The sequence below is a fragment of the Aethalodelphis obliquidens genome, unplaced genomic scaffold (assembly GCF_003676395.1).
Source record: "Aethalodelphis obliquidens isolate GAN/ISIS:26980383/991018 unplaced genomic scaffold, ASM367639v1 scaffold43, whole genome shotgun sequence".
NCBI lineage: Eukaryota > Metazoa > Chordata > Mammalia > Artiodactyla > Delphinidae > Aethalodelphis > Aethalodelphis obliquidens.
In genome coordinates, this window is record NW_020837987.1 from 772,163 (window position 1) to 793,048 (window position 20,886).

The 20,886-nt window shown below is 49.8% G+C and overlaps 1 protein-coding gene across 2 annotated transcripts; it reads left to right on the forward strand.

The window, feature by feature from the left end:
* Window positions 1–12,494: 12,494 nt before the first annotated feature.
* PLEKHF1 (pleckstrin homology and FYVE domain containing 1) lies at window positions 12,495–20,544 on the forward strand. Of its 2 annotated transcripts, none has more exons than XM_027079277.1 (2): window positions 12,495–12,616; window positions 18,877–20,544. In XM_027079277.1, the coding sequence occupies exon 2, from the start codon at window positions 18,891–18,893 to the stop codon at window positions 19,728–19,730; it is 840 nt and encodes a 279-aa protein (XP_026935078.1). In that variant the 5' UTR covers window positions 12,495–12,616; window positions 18,877–18,890; the 3' UTR covers window positions 19,731–20,544. The 2 variants fall into 2 exon arrangements, with proteins under 2 accessions (XP_026935078.1, XP_026935079.1); XM_027079278.1 differs by lacking the exon at window positions 12,495–12,616 and adding an exon at window positions 12,643–12,862.
* Window positions 20,545–20,886: the final 342 nt, after the last annotated feature.

The following is a 20,886-nucleotide window of genomic DNA, read 5'->3' on the forward strand; positions in this document are numbered from 1 at the left end:
TGCAGATGCGGGGGACACAGGTTCGTGCCCCAGTCTGGGAAGATCCCACATGCCGCGGAGCGGCTGGGCCCATGAGCCATGGCCGCTGAGCCTGTGCGTCTGGAGCCTGTGCTCCGCAACGGGAGGGGCCACGTCAGTGAGAGGCCCGCGTACTGCAAAAACAAAAAAACTTGAATGCCTTCCATTTAAAAAAAAAAGTCTTTATTTCTCTAGAGTAAATATCTATGAATTAGGTTGCTGGGTCACAGGTGAGAGTATGTTCAACTTCTTAAGACATTGTCAAACTATTTCTCAAGTTTTTGTATTATTTTGCATTTCTAGTAGCAGTGTATGAAAGTTCCAGTTGATCTACCTTCTCACTAGCATCCAGAAGTATTATGTATTATTATTTTTTTGTTCTGGTTTGGTTTTTAGAGCCATTCAGATAGTTATGTAGTGGTATCCCATTGTGGTTTTAATTTGCATTTCCCTAATGTCTAATGATGTTAAGTATTTTTCATGTGTGTATTTGCAATCAGTATATATTCTTTGGTAAAGCATCTACTGGAATATTTTGACCATTTTTTAATTGGTCTATTTATTTCCTTTTTGTTGAGTTTTGAGAGTTCTTTATATATTTTTGATCTATATCCCTTTGTCAGGTATGTGATTTTGCAAGTATTTACCCCTTGTCTGTGGCTTTTCTTTTTATTTTAAAATTGTCTTTCACAGAGCAAAAGATTAATTTTGATGAAGTCCAATTCATCATTTTTCCTTTATGGAGCATGATTTTGGTATCTATCTAAGAACCCTTTGCTTAGCCCAAACTCACAAAGATTTTCTCTGTTTTCTCCTAAAAGTTTTATAGTTTGACATTTTACATTTAGGTCAACAATCCATTATGAGTTAATATTTGTATAAAATGTAGGTCAAGGTTCATTTTTTGCATATAGATGTCTAGTTATTCCAGCATCATTTGTTGAAAACATTGTCCTTTCTCCTCCTTCTCTTTCAGGAGTCTAAGCAGGGAGGTTTCATGGGGCATTTATGAAGATGCTGCTGTAGTTTTTCTTAAGAAACAGGAATAGAATGCATCTTAAAAGAGATGATTTTTCTGTCTAAAGAAAACTTCCTGATAGCCAAAGCGATCTTGAGAAAGAAAAACAAAGCTGAAGGCATCATACTTCCTGATTTCAAACTATATTACAAAGCTATAGTAATCAGAACACTATGGGAATTCCCTGGCTGTCCATTGGTTGGGACTCCAAGTTTTCACTGCCGAGGGCCCAGCTTCAATCCCTGGTCCAGGAACTAAGATCCTGCAAGCAGCGTGACCAAATAATAAACAAACAAAAAAATCCACTATGACATGCATTTGCATAAAAACAGACACATAAATCAATGGATCAGAATTGAGAGTGCAGAAATAAACCCATGAATATATAGTCAATTAATTTATGACAAAGGAGTCAAGAATACACAATGGGGAAAGGACAGTCTCTCCCATAAATGATGTTGGGGCTTCCCTGGTGGCACAGTGGTTGAGAGTCTGCCTGCCGATGCAGAAGACACGGGTTCATGCCCCGGTCCGGGAAGATCCCACATGCCGCAGAGCAGCTGGGCCCCTGAGCCATGGCCGCTGAGCCTGCGCGTCTGGAGCCTGTGCTCCACGACAGGAGAGACCACAACAGTGAGAGGCCCGCGTACCGCAAAAAATAAATAAATAAATAAATGATGTTGGGAAAAGTGGACAGCCACATACAAAAGAATCAAAGTAGACTAGTTTCTCATACCATACACAAAAATTAACTCAAAATGGATTAAAGACTTGAATGTAAGACCTGAAACCATAAAACTCCTAGAAGAAAACATAGGTAGTAAGCTCCTTGGCATAGATCTTGGTGATGACTTTTTTTATTTGACATCAAAAGCAAAGGCAACAAAAGCAACAATAAACAAGTGGGACTACATCAAACTAAAAAGCTTCTGCACAGCAAAGGAAACCATCAACAAAATGAAAAGGCCGAACAGGAAAAAATATTTGCAAATTATATATCTGCCAAGGAGTTAATATCCAAAAATATAAAGGACTCATGCAACTCAATAGCAAACAAACACAATTTGATTAAAAAATGGGCAGAGGATCTGAATAGATGTTTTTCCAGAGAAGACATACAGATGGCCAATGGATAGAAAAGGTGTTCAACACCACTAATCATCAGGGAAATGCAAATCAAAGCCACAATGATTTATCACCTCACATTCATTAAAATGGCTATCATCAAAAACACAAGAAATAAGAAGTGTTGGTAATGATGTGGAGAAAGGAAATCCTTTTGCACTGTTGGTAAGAATGTAAATCAGAGCAAACAGTATGGAAAACAGTATGGAGGTTCCTCAAATAATTAAAAATAGAATTACCGTGTGGTCAAGCAATTCTACTTCTAGGTATTTATCCAAAGGAAATGGAAACACTAACTCAAAAAGATATATGCACCCCATGTTCATTGCAATATTATTTATAATAGACAAGATGTGGAAGCAACCTAAGTGTCTATCAATGGATGAGTGAGTAAAGATGTGGTATGTACATATACAATTGAATATTATTCACCCACAAAAAAAAGGAAAAAATCTTGCTATTTGTGATGATATGGATGGACCTAGAGGGCATTAAACTAAGTGAAATAAGTCAGAGAAAGACAAATACTGTTATGATCTCACTTACATGTGGAATCAAAACAAACAAATTCATAGATACAGAGTACAGCAAATTGGTGGTTGTCAGAGGCATGAGTGAAGGGGGTCAAAAGGTACAAACTCATTTATAAAGTCCTGGGGATGTAATGCACAGCATGGTGACCATAGTTAACAATACTGTATTGTATATTTGAAGGTTGCTAGAGAGTGGATCTTAAAAGTTCTCATCACAAGAAAAACAATTTTGTAATAATGTGTGGTAATGGATGTTAACTAGACTTATTTTGGTGATCATATCACAATTCGATGCAAGTATTGTATCATTGTGTTGTGCACCTGACACTGATGTTATACATCAATTATATCTCAATTAAAATTAAATTAAATATTTTTTAATTAAAAAAAGAGGGACTTCCCCGGCGGCCCAGTGGTTAAGACATCACCTTCCAGTGCAGGGGGTGAGGGTTCAATCCCTGGTCGGGAAGCTAGGATCCCACATGCCTCAGGGCCAAAAAACCAAAACATAAAACAGAAGCAATATTGTAACAAATTCAATAAAGCCTTTAAAAACGGTCCACATCAAAAAAATATATATCTAAAAATAAATTTAAATAAATAAATAGAAAAAGAAAACTTCCCTAAGATGTAAAGAGAGAATGAATTAAAGCTCTACCATCACCTCAGCTGGAGCAGAAGAGAGAGATGAGGGTTTGGGAGACAGGAAATAGAGGGAGGGAAGAGGCAGGATGTCTAGACAGTTTAAAAGTGTCTGGAGATTGGGTCTTGAGTAGTGGGAAAAGAGACCACCGGTAATCTGTGTCTTAGTTGGGGTCTTCCAAGAAGCAGACACCAAGACGGGAACAGACATGCAGGAGATGTACTAGAAGGAAGACCTGTGAAGGAAGAAGAAGAGGTAGCCAGAAAAGGTGGGGAGAGCCTGCAGACTACCATGCCAGTCTACCACCTGGTTAGAAGGCAGAATTGCATAGAGTCTCAAACTTCAGTGCAGTTCCAAGAAAATGTACCCCGCCAACAGGGAATCCTTGATCCAGGGCGGCCTGTCATGGACTGAGCATGTGCCCTATAAAATTCATGCATTGAAACCTAATTCTTTATGGGCCCCCTTTAGGAGGCACATAGGTCATGAATGAGATTACACGAAGAGGCAGGAGAGCTAGCTAGCTCTCTCCTTTCTCCATATGAAGATACAAGGAAAAGACAGCATCAGCAACTCAGAAGAGGGTTCTCACCAGAACCCAATCCTGCTGGCACCCTGATCTCAGACTTTCAGCCTCTAGAACTGTCAGGACTAAATTTTTATTGTTTAAGCTCAGTCTATGATAATTTGTTATAGCAGCCCAAACTGACTAAGACATTGCCCAAGATCCCACATCTCACAGGAACGGACCAATATTTCAGCCCTGCATGCTCAGACAGTGGCTGGGAGCAGTCTCTAGAGGAAGCAGGGCCTTGGCATGAAAGGAGTGAAACCAGAAAAGCAGCTTCTGGGGCTATCAGTTAACCAGGCAGCTGGAGGCTGAGCAGTGCTTTAATACTCTGCATCCAATCCAGACACTGTCTACCTGGAGATAGCCTCAGGCCCCACAGGTTAAAGGCTCAGTCCCAGAGGACTGCCAACCACCCACCCGCCCCAGTTCAGATGCTGGTCCAGGTTGTCACCTGTGCTTCCAACTGACTGGCTGTAGATGGGAACTTCCCAACACCTCTTCCTTGCGTTCAATTAATTTACTAGAGCAGCTCACAGAACTCAGAGAAATGTTTTACTTACTAGATTACTGGTTTATTATAAAAGATATATCTCAGGAGCAGACAGATGGAAGAGATGCACAGGACAAGGTATAGGGAAAGGGCAGGGACCTTCCATGCCCTCTCCAGGGGCACCACTCTCCCCAAATCTCTACGTGTTCAACAACCTAGAAGCGCTCCCATTTCAGTCCTTTTGAGTTTTTATGGAGGCTTCATTACACAGGCATGCTTGATTAAATCATTGGCTGCTGGAGACATTTAATCTCCAGTCCCTCTCCTCTCCTGATATGGGATGGTGGGGGGGGTGGCAGGGCACTGAAAGTTCCAACCCTCTATTCCCAGCGGTTTGTTCTCTTGGCAACCTGCCCGCACACTTAGGTGCGTCCCAAAGGTCACCTCATTAACATAACAAGAGACACCTTTATAGCTCCCAACACTTAGGAAATGCCAAGTGTTTTAGGAGCCCTGTGCCAGAAACAGGGGTCCGACCAAATATATATTTATTATAAATCACAATATCACATGCATTTTCTTTTTTTTACATCTTTATTGGAGTATAATTGCTTTACAGTGGTGTGTTAGTTTCTGCTTTATAACAAAGTGAATCAGTTATACATATACATATGTTCCCATATCTCTTCCCTCTTGCGTCTCCCTCCCTCCCACCCTCCCTATCCCACCCCTCTAGGTGGTCACGCAGCCTCCACTGTAAGGGGACTGGGCACAGTGTAGGGAAGAAAATCCCAGTAAGATTGCTCTCCTCTGTCCCTAGCTGCCCGCCCCACCCAGACTCCAGTGCTACTCCTCCGGGAGAGGCACCAGTAGAGGGCACGTCTTGCAGGAACTGCCCTCAGCCTTCAGAGTCCAGACGCTGGGAAGGAGAGATCCTGTGGGGAACTAGGATGTGCGTGCCCTCTAATAGCACTCAGCGCAGATTTCTTTAAAGTTACTTCTATTTTATTTTATTGAGGTATAACATACATACAATACAGAGCATAAATCTTAAGATTTATGTTCACACTTAAGTGAACTGTTTATATACATATACACATTTGGAATCATCACTAAGATCAAGATAAATAAAATTCTATAAAACAGCCCTACAGGGCTCCTTCCTATCCTTTCCCAATCAATACCAGCCCTTTCCTAGATCGCCACTACCCTGATTTCTACCACTGTAGATTAGTTTTGCCTTTTTTGAAATTCAAATAATACAGTATGTAGCCTTCTCTGTCTGGCTTCCCTCACTCAATGTTGGGTCTGGGAGATTCATTCCTATGAGATACATCTTCATTTGTGTAGCGGTATTCTTCTTATTGCTGAGGAGGACCCAATTACATGAATACAACATTGTCTATTACCCATTGACTGTTGTGGACATTTGGGTTGTATTCATTATGGAGCTACTATGAATAACGTTCTTATAACATTCCTGAACATTTATTTTGGTGAACATGTGCCCTCAATCCTCCTGGATATGTACTTAGAGGTAGAATTTCTGGGCTGTAGGATAGCATATGTTGAGCTTTAGTAGACACTATCAAATGGTTTTCCAAAGTAGTTGTACCAATTTATATTCCCCCCAGCAACATGAGAGTACAGTTGCTCTATATCATCACCTATTCATATTGTCAATATTTATAATTTTAGCAATTCTGGTGGGTGTCAAGTTCAGATTTTAAAATCCAAAGTGCTAGCCAAGCAAAAAGGGTCTGTGGGCCTGCAGGCAGCTAGTATGAAACCTCTGCACCTAAGGGCTTTCCACTGCCTGCACAAGTGCCCCCACCCCTTACACACACACCTGGAAGCCAGGTTCTCTGAGCACTCCAGTAGAGTCCCTTCTTAGTCCAGGGTTCACTGTCCATGCAGTGGTTCCCATCTCTCCACCCCGTATCTACCCAATGGTAATATCCCTGAATTATTGCACACAAAGTCCACAGTGTATATTAGGTTATTACTATAATTATGATTATTATCATCATCACCACCATTATTTGGACATGCACAAATGCAAAAGGTACAAAGTTAAAAAGACCCATTAGTTACCTGGTACTACCTAACAAATTATCTCAAAATTCATTGGCTTGAAACAATAAGCATTTATTATACCACATGATTTCTGTGGGTCAGGAATTGGGGCGTGGCTTAGCTGGATGGTCTTGCCTCAAGGTCTCCCAGGAGGTTGCAGTTAAGATGAGGGCCTGGGCTGCAGCCACCTCAGGGCTTCTCTGCGGCTGGACGATCTCCTTCCAGGCTGGCTCCTTCACACACTGGCAAGCTGTTGGCAGGAGGCCTCAGTTTCTCACCACATGAGCCTCTCCACAGGGCTGCTCAACCATCCTCACGACTAAGCAGCTGCCTTCCCCCAGAGCCAGTGATCCAAGAGAGCATGGCAGAAGCCACAGTGTCTTTTATGACATACTTTGGAAAGTCACACACTGTCATTCCCACGATATCCTATTGGTTACACAGGTTCATTCTATCCAATGTGGGAGGGAACTAGATAAGGGTGTGAATACCACAAGGGTATAAAATGTGAGTCTCCCTCCCATGTGTTCGGGCCATTCATTTTCTCTTCAACAGGCAACCACTGTCACCAGTTTCTTGTCAATTCTGCCAGCAATGTTTTTCATACACTTACACAGGAAATCACACTTACTTTTTTTTTTTTTTTTTGCGCAGGTCTCTCACTGTTGTGGCCTCTCCTGTTGTGGAGCACGGGCTCTGGGCGCGCAGGCTCAGCAGCCATGGCTCACGGGCCCAGCCGCTCCGTGGCATGTGGGATCCTCCCAGACCAGGGCACGAACCCACGTCCCCTGCATCGGCAGGCGGACTCTCAACGACTGTGCCACCAGGGAAGCCCCACACTTTTGCGCCTTACTTTTTTCACTCAATATATCTTGGAAATCCTTCCACATCAGGACATAAAGACCTGCCTTCTTCCCTTTAAGTGTGAGGAAACATTTCACTGCATGCATAATTTATTTAACCAGTCCCCTATTGATGGTTGTCTGGCTTGTCCTCACTGTTTCCCTACTGAAAGCAAAGCTGCAATGGATAAATGTGAGCATATACCCTTTTGCACTAGAATAAATGTCTAGAAGTGGACTAGCTGAACAGAGGGTCTGGGCATCTTTCACTGTGGCAGATGTTGCTGCATTGCCCATCATGGAGGTTGGATAGAACAATTGACTTTCCCACCAGTGAGGGTGTGGATTTTATGAAGCATTGAGGGGTAATGGCCAAAAATGTGGGACATCTTGGGCAGCTCAGCAAGTAATTAAAAATGGAATATCACCCATCTTTGCCTTTTGAAACTTTTCCCAGTCACACTCCTCAGCCAGAGTTTCCCCTGGCCCTCTCCCACACCGTGAGCTAGGCATTTTTCTCTCTCCAGCTTGCTTGCTCCTGGCCCCTAAAATTCTTGTTCTTGACTTACATGCAGCAGGTGAAGAGTTCTTTGCCAGCCAGGCCCCAAACGCTGACTTTTTAATGCCAAAATGGTGCTCCAACAAGATGGTTCTCACCAGAGATGATCTCTGCTCTCTGCTCTCTGCTCTGGGTAAGCAGTTCTCGCTCCTCAGGGGTAAGCCTGTGTTTGCAGGTCTGCCTCCTGCTTGACTGTGAGCTCCTCAGGGGCAGAAACAGTGCCTCATTCATCACGGCAGCCGCTGCTCGATGTGGCAAAACGAGCGTCTAGGAACTGTTTGTTGAATGAATGAATGACGCAGATGGAACCTTGTCAAACCAGTGTTGTCAGAGGCCTCTTAGCTTTGCTCTATTTGAGAAGGTAGGTGTGTCTAAATCACTGTGAAGACTATATTGAGATGAAAACATTTATTTCCTCCACCTGAAGCATTTCTCAAAGGGCAGCGTTTCTTTTCATCTTTCTTGTTTTCCCCCTTTGGCCTAGTCAGAGCCTCATGGAGACACCCATGATGAGAAACAGGCACAATAATGTCCACAAACATGAAAAGGATGTGCAGACTTGGAATGACAAACACAGGGCAAACTTAGACAAAGAACAGTATAAATATTGACACTGCAGAGAGAGCGACGGGAAGCCACTGCAGTTCCAGTTCCATGATTTAGCAGAGGGTAGATGTGGTCGTGGTTTCAAATCCAATACTTCAGCAATCCCAAATCCAAAAATTTTGAGAGATATTCTTTTGAAATCATAGTTTCTGAACATTCCAGGTGTCCTCCTTTAAAACAAATCTTTGTAACCGTTTGAACAGAAATCTTTCCCCAGTGTCCCACGTTTCCATGGCTTTGAGACTCAGCCTCAGGTGTGTAATTGATAAAGAAGGCAGCATGGAGAATCCTGGAAACTTGACTAGTTCAAAGTCTGCCTGTTATAAGCAGGGTGGCCTCTGTTTCCTTTTTTTCTTTATTTGTTTTCCCTACTTTCTGTTTTGAATATCTTCAAACAGACAGAAGAGTTGCAGGAAAAGTATGATGAACAGCTGTAAGTCAGGGCTCAGCAAACTCCAGCCTGCAGCTTGTTTTGGTACAACCCGTGAACTAAGAAGGGATTTTATATTTTTAAGTGGTTGTAAAAAATTCAGAAGAAGCTGTCACAACACATGAAAATGACAGGACAGTCAGACGCGTGTCCCTCAGTGACATTTGCCGCGTGCTTGCACACTATCTATGCCCTGTTCGCACAACAATGGCTGAGTTGAGTAGTTGCCACAGGGATCCTGGCTCCCAAAGCCCAGAATATGTACCATGTGATCCTTCTCTGACCCCTGACCTAAGGTCATCAATTGATACTATTTTGCCCACTCTGTTTTCTCTCACTCTTGCTGAGACAAGAGTGAGAGAAAGTATTGCATTAGTCTCAATACTTCACCCTTAGATGCTTTGGCATCTGTCTCACTTTCTCTAGCCCAACGCTGGGAATCACAGGTCTAGCCTGGGGAAAGATAAGATGATGTGAAGTGTGTAGCACACACTGCTTGGCACTTAGACGAACTTAAGAACTGATCCAGGACTTCCCTGGTGGCATGGTGGTTAAGAATCCACCTGCCAATGCAGGTGACATAGTTTGAACCCTCGTCCGGGAAGATCCCACATGGTGCAGAGCAACTAAGCATGTGTGCCACAACTACTGAGCCTGCGCTCTAGAGCCTGCGTGCCACAGCTACTGAGCCCACGTGCCACAACTACGGAAGTCTACACGCCTAGAGCCCGTGCTCCACAACAAAAGAAGCCACCGCAATGAGAAGCCTGCACACCGCAACAAAGAGTAGCCCCCGCTCGCAGCAACTAGAGAAAGCATGCGCACAGCAATGAAGACCCAATGCAGACAAAAATAAATTAAAAAAAAAAAAAAAAGAACTGATCCAATATAAATTCCTAGCATTTTCCACAGAGGTGATTGCCGGGACCCCTAACCTGAAAACCCTGAGACTGGCGCTTTCCTGAAAGCCTGGTTCCCAAAGTCTAGAAGCCAGCTTTCCCTCAGAAAGGGTTCCTTACCCGAGGAGCTGAAAAAGCCTCAGGGACACTTCATTTTTTCCACAGCTTGTGGCTTGGCTGACTCAACCTCTGCCTTTCCCTGAGTCACGAGTTTTTCCTCTTATTTGGAGGAGCTCAGCCCTCCACCCACGGCTGGTCTCTGGTGGGAAGGGGTGGACAGCTAGAGGATCAGAGCTTGTGCTGCCTCCAGGGGGTTTCCTGGAGCTCCACCCACTTCCATAGAATATCAGCACTGGAAGGAAGGACAGATGAGGAGACTGAGGCCCCAGTGGGCCCTGGACCAGCAGTGAGAAAAGGCTAGTTGGGGGTCTCCTGACTCCAGGACCAACAGCTGTGTATCTTCTCTCTGGTTTTCCAGAATCATGAAAAGGCCTCCTTTTCCTGGACACCTGCTCTGTGCGAAGCACAGAGTCAGATGCCAGAGAGCTGTTTACAGGGCTTTCCAGCTCCCTTCCTACAGCCACCTCACCCCAGGCAGGGCCTGCCTTCCTGGAGAAGGCCCCTCTTGCTAGGGAGGTAGGGGATCTGGCACTGAGGCAGTCACAAAACATGGCCTACAAGGCTAAGCTCAAAGTCCCTCTCCATCTCCCCCACCCCGGGCAACAACTTGGGATGGCATTTCCCAGTGTCTCAGTGTCCCAACTGACCTCCTTGGTTATAACTCAGCCTCTGGGATCTTGGGGTCTTGCCTCCCCCACCCTCTGTCTGGTGTATACCATCAGAACTCATAAGCTCAAATGCTTATTCAACTGCAGGTACATAAATGCGTAAACGGGGGGTGAGAGGGAAACCACGGAGAATGGTGGGGACTGTGGTTAGTGGGAGAACACGTGCCCCATCTAAAGGGGACAGTTCTGTGCGGAGATGGGGGACCAGATCTTTCAAATCCTCTGATTTAAGAGAAGCTGAAAATCCTGAAATTTTTTTGTAATCTCTCAAGACGAAATATTGGCAATGCATTTTATAAACGTTTAAATACATTTGTGAAGCTGTGGCTTATGTTGGGTGAGGGTAATAACCATGAAGGTGGTGGAGGTGGGGATGCCATGGTGGGGGGATGTGGACTCTCCAAGGTCACAGCTGGTGGCCCTCACACTTGCCTATCCACCCCTCCTCTTTCTCTTAGCCTCTCCCTGCTCTCTCCTCCCTAGCCCCAGCCCCTTGCCCTGTGGCAATGCGCCCATGTCCCAGCCCCGCTCCACTCCGGCTGAGATAGGCAGATCCCCACTACCGGGCCCCACCTCACAGCCTCTGCCCACACCACCCAGGAAAGCGGGTCACCCCTGTTCAGCTCATGCCTCCCAGCACCAGCCCTTCAGGCCCCAGCCCTGGGCAGAGTCAGAGGTCTGGACCCAGGCACCTGGAGCTGGGTCAGCTCTTTCTCCCGCTGTTGTCTCTTGCCTTGGTCCTGGCCCAGCAGGCACTGCCCTGGACTGAGCCAGCCCCTCTTCACAGTGCCCAGGTCTCCCCTATTTGGCAAGACAAACTCATCCCTGCTACAGACATTTACTAAACGCTGAACTCAGTTCTCAGCACTGGAGAGAGAGAGGAATGAACAAGCTGCATACTGTCCAGCCCACGGGGCTCACAGCCTACCTAGGTGGGGAAGATAGTCCATGAACATGTAAACAAGCGACCTAATCAGATGACTTCAGGTTGAGAGAAGTGCTTTGCAAAATAATAAAACGGAGTGAGGTAGATGAGGGTGATGGGGTGCAGGAAGCCTCTGAGGAGGGGACAGTTTGAGTTGGATCTAAATGCCAAAAATGCAGCCATGGGACGATCTGGAGGCAAAAAGGAAGTGCAAAGGCCCAGAGGTGAGAACAACCTTGGGGTTTTGAGGAACAGGAAGAAGCTAGTATGAAATGAAGTGTTGAGAGGAGGCCAGACAGCCCTCGAGGAGTGGTGATGGCGAGGCTTGGACTTTCATTTCATTTCAGTGTTGCTGGCCAGGGAGCGGCAGTGGGGGGTGGTATGTTGGGCGCGGGGAGAAGGGGGACAAAACCTGCTGGTAATGTTGCAGCTGGGTAATGGGTACATGGAGTCCATTAAATTAGTCTCTTTCTTTCAATGTATGTTTGAAAGTTTTCACTAAAAAAAGTTTAAAACATAAAACAGATAAAACACTGATTTTTCATATTATGATTATCAATCTCTTTATTTCTGAGAGAGGACTATGCCAGCCAGCAGCAGGGAATCCCGCCAGAGGCAGCAGAAGGCACAATAACGCCAAAGCCTCCCTCCCCCTTTCCTGGCTCACAGGCCCCAGTCCGGCGAGTTCAAAGTCTGCTGCCTGGCGAGAACAGCCAGCGGGCAGAGCGCGGCGTCGGAAAGGGAAACCGGGGGGCTTGAGACGGGGTACCCAACCCCGGGAGAGAGCTACAAACGAGCCCCGCCCAGCCCTGGCTCGCAGCAGGGGCGCACCACAACGCACTCCAACTCTGGCCGCTCCGCTTGCGCACTTTTCCCGGGAACTTGTGGTTCTGGAGTTGGAGTCCAGGCTCCGCCCCCGCCGCGCGCCAGGGCTCCAATTGGCGGAGCTGCCGCGAGGGGCGTGTCGGGGAGAGTTGGAACGCGTCGGCTTGGGCGGCTGGGGTTATCCCCAGAGGGCGAGAGGAGCGGCGCGGCCGAGTGCGGTGTGACACGCAGGCTGCTGGGCGGGGCGCGCGGGGCCCAGACCAAGGAGGTAAGGATCACCGGTCGGGCTGCGACGAGCAGAGCAGGCGGGCTTCCGGCCGGCCGGCCGCCTCCAAATTCCCCGGGACGCCTTGACTATATGGCCCCGGAGCTGGGGCGGGGCGGGCGCACAGCCAGGACCGTCTCGGACTCTGGCCTCGAGCAGAGGCGCGGAGCAGGGCGCTTATTACTGGCTGGTCGGGCTGTAGGCGGGGCGGGGTCTGCAGGGGCTCCAGGGATAGCGGGGTGACAACAGGTAAGGGGTCTCCGGGGTGAAAACAGGTTAGGGGTCTCCGGGGTCGAGGCAGGGCCCCCGGGGTGTGCGCGACGTGAGAACGGAAAAGGTCAGGAGGCGCCCGTGGGCGTTGAGCCCTGGGGCAGAGGGATCTCAGCGCTCCCGCTGTTCGGAGATGGTTCAGGGTTTCCTGACTCACGCCGTCGTCGGTCCCAGTCTGCGGGGTGTGGAGAAGTGGGCTGAGATAGTTGCCCCAGCGAAGGAGGGAAGAGAGGGAGGGTGGAAGCGCCTTCCCCGTGACCTAGGTGCTCGCTGGCCTCTCTCATTTAGGAACCGCCTGGCCCCTGAAGCGTGTGAGTTTGTGACTTTTGGTGGGAGCTGTCAAAGGAAACAGGGCCGGGCTTAATCTCCCATTTCACAGAGGAAGTAACTGAGGCAGGCCCAGAGAGAGGTGGCAGTTCCTTCCCAGCCTGCAGTCACCTGGAATCTCCTTCCCTTTCTCTCTCCCTGAACACCTGAAGAGCTGTGCAGGGGGAGAGTTGTCATCAGCCCTTTTTGCAGGTGGGAAAATGGACGCTTTGAGTCACACTGAAACTGTTTTGTTTGTTTTTTATAAATTTTATTTATTTATTTTTGCCTGCATTGGGTCTTCATTGCTGCACGCGGGCTTTCTGTAGTTGTGGCAAGCTGGCTTCTCATTGTGGTGGCTTCTGTTGTGGCAGAGCACGGGCTCTAGGCGCGCAGGCTTCAGTAGTTGTGGCTCGCTCGCTCTAGAGTGCAGGCTTCACTAGTTGTGGCGCACGGGCTTAGTTGCTCCGCGGCATGTGGAATCTTCCCAGACCAGGGCTCGAACCCGTATCCCTTGCATCGGCAGGCGGATTCTTTTTTTTTTTTTTTTGCGGTACGCGGGATTCTCACTGTTGTGGCCTCTTCCGTTGTGGAGCACAGGCTCCAGACGCGCAGGCTCAGCGGCTGTGGCTCACGGGACCAGCCGCTCCGCGGCATGTGGGATTTTCCCGGACCGGGGCACGAACCCGTGTCCCCTGCATCGGCAGGCAGACTCTCAACCACTGCACCACCAGGGAAGCCAGCAGGCGGATTCTTAACCATTGCGCCACCAGGGAAGTCCCTGAATTATGCATTTGACAGCATGTGGTGGTATAGATCAGGGGTCTGCAAACTTTTTATGTGAAGCGCCAAATAGTAAATATTTTAGGCTTTGCAAGCCAGTCCCCATCGCATGCGGCTGTTTTCCAATAAACTGTATTTAGAAAAACTGGCAGTTGTTCAGACTTGATATAGATTTGCCACTCCTGGTGTAGATCATGTGTGACACCTCGACTGTCAAGCACAGAACCCTGGCCACCCAGTGACACTTAGGGCATGGCTCACTCACTGAGAGCACCTTTGGCCCAGCTCAGGTGGTGGGATCCCTTGTGTTCAGGAAGGCCAGCCCAGGAGCCTGCCCTCCTTCCAAAACCTGCAAGAAAGAGCAGGTCTGTTTACTTCCCTGTTCCCAGACACTGGCCCTTCGAGAGTGTCCACCTTCTGTCAGCATCTGGGGTACCACATGGGGCTCAGCACAGGCTGTCCTGGGGCAGGTGGCCCCAAAAGGAGTGGGCACAGGCTCAGCTCTCTCCTCTCCTGTTCTAAGGGAGGATGGTTCACTTCCCTAGTGAGAATAATAAGAACAGGATTCCCCATCTGCTGGGAGGGGTGGGGGATGGGGAGGTGGGGATGCTGCCTCATCTACCAAGAAAATCTCCAAGGGACTTCCCTGGCGGTCCAGTGGTTAAAACTGCGTGCTTCCACTGCACGGGGTGCGGGTTCGATGCCTGGTGAGGGAAAGAAGTGAGGGGGACGGTCAAAAAAAAAGAAAAAGAAAATCTCCAGGCCATGTTATAGCAGGTGTGAAGTTCTGGTCGTGGCAGATCTGGTAGGCAGATGTGGGGGAGCCCCCCAGGAGGATGCTGTCTGCCCGGCCCCTCACCCCAGCTGGTACTCGCTGCAGGCCCACAGAGGAGGGGGCACAAGAGGCTTCCCACTACCCCAGTCAGTGTGTGGAGTCAGCTTAGAGCCCAGACCCCTTTCATTGTCACCAGGTACTCTCCACCCTTCCTGCGCCATGTTTTGCCGCCAACAGGGCCTGGAGGGGGTCTGTAAACCACTGACTAGGGACAGAGCAGTGTGGGGCATCCTGGGGCCTCCTACAAGGGACGGGGAGACAGCGTTGTAGGCCCTCCCCTGCCCAAAGCTCTCCCCTCCCTGGGCGCTGTTCCTCACTTCCTCCATGGTGCCCACCTGGGTAGCATCTAGTCAGAGGTGGACCTGGGCAAGTCTGCCTCCAGAGCTCACCCACTGTGGGGGGCATCTGCTCTTCTCTCCACATAAAGTCTGTCTGCTCAGTGCTGAATGTGTTAGGCCTCGGCGTGTGGCTGCAAGATTGGGTTTTCACCCAGTTCTGCCAGGTGGCTGCCAGGTGTATTGGAGGGAGCAAGTGGCATTCCGTCCTCAGATGTTCATCCTGGCATGTCCTGCAGCCTGAGCCCTGCTGCTGTGAGGTCAGGGGAGGCCCAGCCTGGTGACCCGCTGCGAGGCCAGTAGAGCCCAGAGCTCTTGACCCAGACATTGTACTGTAATTCTTTTCTTTTTGAGGACCTTAAATTTAGAAAGAGAAAGAAAAAGCTCATGTTCCCACTTCCCAGAACTGACTGGTATTGGGATTTTATCACATTTGCTGCTGCCTTCTTTTAAATGAAAGAAATAAAATTTTCTTCTGATTTTGGTTTGTATCTATCTTTTTTGAAAACCATCTTAACTGTTTTTAAGCTTACAGTTCAGAGGTGTTAAGTATATTCCTATTGTTTTGAAATATCTCCAGAATTCTCTTCATCTTACAAAACCAAAACTCTGTACCCATTAAATAACAGCTCTCCTCCACCACCACAGCCCCCGCCCGGACCCCGTTCTTCCTCCTCCTCCACCCCCAGCCCTGGTAACCACCTTGCTACTTTCTGTTTCTATGAATTTGACTACTATAGATACATCATATTAGTGGAATCATGCAGTATTTGTCTTTTTGGGACTTGCTTATTTCAGTTGGCATAATGTCTTCAGTGTCCATCCGTGTTCTAGCAAGTGACAGGATTTCTTTTTAAGGCTGAATAATATTCCATTGTATGTCTGTACCACCTTTTGTTTATCCACTCATCCATCAATGGACACTTGGGATGCTTCCACTTCTTCGCTGTTGTGAATAATGCTGCTATGAACATGGGTGTGCAAATACCACTTGGAGATCCTGCTTTCAATTCTCCTGGATAAATAAGCAGAAGTGGATTGCTGAATCATATGGCAGTTCTATTTTTAATGTTTAGAGGGACCTCCATACTGTTTTCCATAGCGGCTGCACCAGTTTACATTCCCACTAACAGTGCAGGAGGGTTCCAACTTTTCCATTTCCCTACCAACACTTATTTCCTGTTTTTTTTGATAGCAGCTATCCTTATGGGTGCGAGGTTCCATCCTACCCATTTTTATTCGCAGATATAGTTCTTGAACACTTTTTAAATGTTGCGTAATTTCTGCATACATGGTGTCATACAGACCATTCTGCAGGTTGCTTTTTCCACTCAGCATTTGGTGTCTGTTGTCGCTCCACGATGACCCACGTGAATCGGGTGGAGTCACTGTAAACGCCAACAGTAGCCCATTGTGTGAGTGCACCCAGCTCACCCTTTGTTCTGCCCTTTCCACTCTGCCAGGCATCTCCATTGTCGCTGCTGTAGGTCCCAAAGTCACTGCTCTTGGTGCCTCTCCCTCCTTTGCTACACTCTGAGCTCTTCCAGTGGAGCCCTCATTCAGCCCATCCCGAGGCCCAGCACCCAGCCCAGGGGTCCTGGGGGTGGCCTCTGGAATGTTACCAGACTGTCCACAGCAGGGATGCAGTGACTGGTCCTAGCAGGATAGCCCAGGGCTGTCACCCATAATCAGCTAGGTTTGCAACATGCAGCCGAGATCAGCAGCCTAAAAATAGTGGTTCTTACATAAGGTGGTGTGGACAGCACTTCTCAGGATGGCTTGTGGTCTGAAAGGGGCAAGGGGTGCGTGAGTCGGGACCGAGCACCCCTGTTGTGTAATGCATCCAGCCCCTGCGCTGGCCACACTTCAGCTTCCCACAGGTAGCCTGACTTACGGAACTGCAGTGTGGTGACCCAGAAACTCTGCGTGTGTGATCAGTTTGGCCAGGGGTGTGCTGTGTGTGCCTGTACACTTGTGCGCACATGGTGGTGGCGGCAGCAGCGGCTGTGGGGTCAGCTCTCATCTGCTTCCTCTTCAGAGGTAGGAGGTGCTGGCTCCTTCCTCCTGTGGTGGGCCCTAGGGAGCTTTGGTTCATTCACTAGCCACTCACGAAGCACCTACTATGTGCTTGGCACTGTTCCAGGCATTGGGGATACAGCAGTGAACAAGAAAAGGCTCCTGCTGTGATGGAGCTTAGAAGTGGGTGAGGGAAATAGAAAACACGCAAGCAAATGATGGATAGACAAGAAAATATCAGGTCCTGGTAAGTCCTGTGAAGAAAAAGCAAAATAGGGTAACATCCTACAGAAAAGGTTAGCAAACTTTTTCTGTAAAGAGTAAATTTTAGGTTCTGTAACCATGTGGTCTCTGTCACAGCTCTCAGCTCTGTTGTTGCAGCAGGAGAGCAGCACAGACAATTGTAAATGAATGATGTGGCTGTGTTCCAATAAAACCTTATACATGAACCCAGATTTGACCCTCAGGCCATGGTTTGCTGACCCTGTCCTGGGTAGGGGGAGAAGCTGCCTGAGCTGGGGTTGTCAGAGAGATGCTTTCTGAAAGGGAGGTAGCCTTGCTGTCACTTCACTGGTGGAGCTGTGTGGTGAGAAGTGAGCAGACTGGGGCCAAGCGTGAGACAGAAAAACGATGGAGCTTGCTCGTGGGTCGAATGGGGGTACAGGAAAGAGGAGATTCAAGGCGGAGTCCTAGATTTGGGGCTTCAGCAACTAGGTGAATGGTGGTTTGTTTCTGGAAAAGAAGAGGAGCTGGTGGGAGGTCACGGGGGCAGCTCAGGGGAGAGCTGGGACTGCAGGCTTGCCCTGGGGTCGGCGGTGTTTGGGTGTCCTCAAAGCTGTGAGTCTGGTGGGTCAAAGGGAATGGGTATGGACAGAGCAGAGGGGGCCCAGGTGAGATCTGGGGCTACCACATGGAGCGCTTGGCAGAGGAGGATAGAGGCCTCCTGCCCCATGGGGGAAGGCTCTGAGCAGCACCGTCTCCAGGGGTGCAAGTTCCAGGCTGCCTAGTGACTAACAGAGCCTCAGTTTCCTCCTGTCAAGGGGGGACCTACCTGCTACGGTTGGTGTGAGGACTAAATGAGATAGTCATGCTTGACATGGAAGAAGCACTCAGCAGTGGTACCTGTGATGATGATGGTGGTGACCACTGGGCTCATGGGCTGAGTGAGTGGGTTGCAGGGTCTACGATGCTTTGTCTTGGTAGATGGGGGGTGGGGTGGGGGGGGTCACTGACAGGTTGGGGTTGCAGACACCCCGTTGCCTGGCACTCCCCATCCTCGTGCATGCACCTGCACCCTTCCACCTGGGGCAGGCCCAAAATGCCGGGTAGTCAGTGCTCCTGGAAGCCTCTGAAGGCAGTTGGGGCTCAGTATCCTTGCCCCTTGGGTGGATGGTGTTGAGGCCTGTTCTACCCTGTTTTCCAAGGCTCCCCAGGGGCTCGAGCCCCCACTTCTCAGTCACACATCTTTACTGCTGCCTTCCTATCCCGGGCTGGCTTCCACACGCCCCTCACTGGGGCGGGGGGTTCCCCCTTCACCTCCCAGTAACTCCTTGTCTAAGGGTCGTTTTCTGGGGCAGCGAGTTTCCTTGGTTGAGTGGCCGTCTGGGCCTGCAGTGGGGTAATTAGTGCGTTGTCTGACGGATGGGTTGGTGAGCTGGGGGTGAGCCCCCCCCCCATGTCTGAGCAAGCTGACGCGTCCTCTGCTGCTCCTCCCACAGCCGAGTGGCCGAAGATGGTGGACTACCTGGCGAACACGGAGATCAACAGCCAGCGCATCGCGGCTGTTGAGAGCTGCTTCGGGGCATCGGGGCAGCCACTGGCCCTGCCGGGCCGAGTGCTGCTGGGTGAGGGCGTCCTGACCAAGGAGTGCCGCAAGAAGGCCAAACCGCGCATCTTCTTCCTCTTCAACGACATTCTGGTGTACGGCAGCATCGTGCTCAACAAGCGCAAGTACCGCAGCCAGCATATCATTCCGCTGGAGGAGGTGACGCTGGAGCTGCTGCCCGAGACCCTGCAGGCCAAGAACCGCTGGATGATCAAGACGGCCAAGAAGTCCTTCGTGGTGTCAGCCGCCTCCGCCACCGAGCGCCAGGAGTGGATCAGCCATATCGAGGAGTGTGTGCGGCGGCAGCTGCTGGCCACGGGTCTCCAGCCCAGCACGGAGCACGCGGCGCCCTGGATCCCCGACAAAGCCACGGACATCTGCATGCGCTGCACGCAGACGCGCTTCTCGGCGCTCACCCGACGCCACCACTGCCGCAAATGCGGCTTTGTGGTCTGTGCCGAGTGCTCCCGCGAGCGCTTCCTCCTGCCGCGCCTCTCGCCCAAGCCCCTGCGCGTCTGCAGCCTCTGCTTCCGCGAGCTGGCCGCCCAGAAGCGGCAGGAGGAGGCGGAGGAGCTGGGCACCGGGGCCGCCGGGCAGCCAGCCTACCTGGCCGGGGCCGTCTGCGGAGCGTCCAGTGGAGACGATGATGACTCAGACGAGGACAGGGAAGGCAGTGGGGATGGTGACTGGCCCAGCCGCGTGGAGTTCTACGCCTCGGGAGTCTCCTGGTCGTCCTTCCACAGCTGACCCCGGGTCTGCAGACATGCGGGAGGGCTTCCCTAGTCACTTCGGCATCCAAGCGGATGCCATTGACTGGGCCCCTGAGAGGGCAGAGTTCCCCAAGCTGCCCGGCACCCTGCAGGGCCCTTCGCCATGGGACCCTACCCCACGGGGTGGTGGGCACAGTGGAAGTGGCTCTTTTTCTCTGAACCCCCAATGCCTCTTTTTGGATACTGGCGTCCTTCTAGTTCCACTTCAGGTAATTACCTTTTCATTTAGCAAACCCAAAATACTTAGGCCTCTTGGGAACAAATGTCGTTTCTCGGCCCTTTGAGCTGTTGATCCAGATGATCCCTTGAATTAGACGAACTCAGGAAGCTTTAGGGGCCAGAGAGAAGGTTGCACTGGAGTGAGGTCCCCTCCTCTCTGAGGCCTTGAATCCCCAGACCTGGCCCCGCCGCCCTGCAGGAAAGACTGTGGGTCCTGAGAGGCCTCCAGGAAACCAGTGCCTGCCCACCTGCCTTGCTGATGCCCACCTGCCTGGCTGGCTGGGCCTTGTCAAGGCAGGCATGTGGGCTCACCCAGAGCCAGGCAAGAGACTGCCATGCTGTGGGTGCCCGCCAGGCCCAGGAACTGCAGCCTGAGCTCCCCGTGGTCCAGAGTGGCCTGCCAAGCCCTCTGGCCCAGTCTCACCTCCCTCCAGGTGTCTGATGCCTCGCAGTCCTGTCCTCATCCCTCCCTGTGCTGGAGAAAGCAGTGTTTTGTGTTAGGACTCTTAACTGCAAGTGACAGAAACCCTACCCAGACTGACTTAATAATAAAAAGGAAGTTCATTGACTCATGCGTTTGCGAAGCCCAGGAGTGTTCTTGCTTCAGACACGCCTCTGTGACTGAGGACTGAAACCATGCTAGGCGGCAAATGCCAACAACTGTCCACCACTCTGGGCATTCCTGAGAATGCTGGCAGTTCCGGTGGGGTCAGATGTTTGCACCACACCATGGTTGATTCCCAGGGACAGAGCCCCGTCCATCCAGGCGCTGTGACTGTAGCCCAGCACCTGCAGCCCTGTTCACTTGGTGTGAGTTATCTAAACAGCCAGACAGCAAGTAAAGGAAACAAGGAGCTGCTTGTCCAGCTCTCCATGAGCCTTCCAGGTTTAAAGCTCTCCCACGTGGCCTTCTG

Bases quoted from the DNA above. Each gene is read 5' to 3' on its own strand.
- PLEKHF1 (XM_027079277.1), top strand. From the start codon at position 18,891: ATGGTGGACTACCTGGCGAACACGGAGATCAACAGCCAGCGCATCGCG.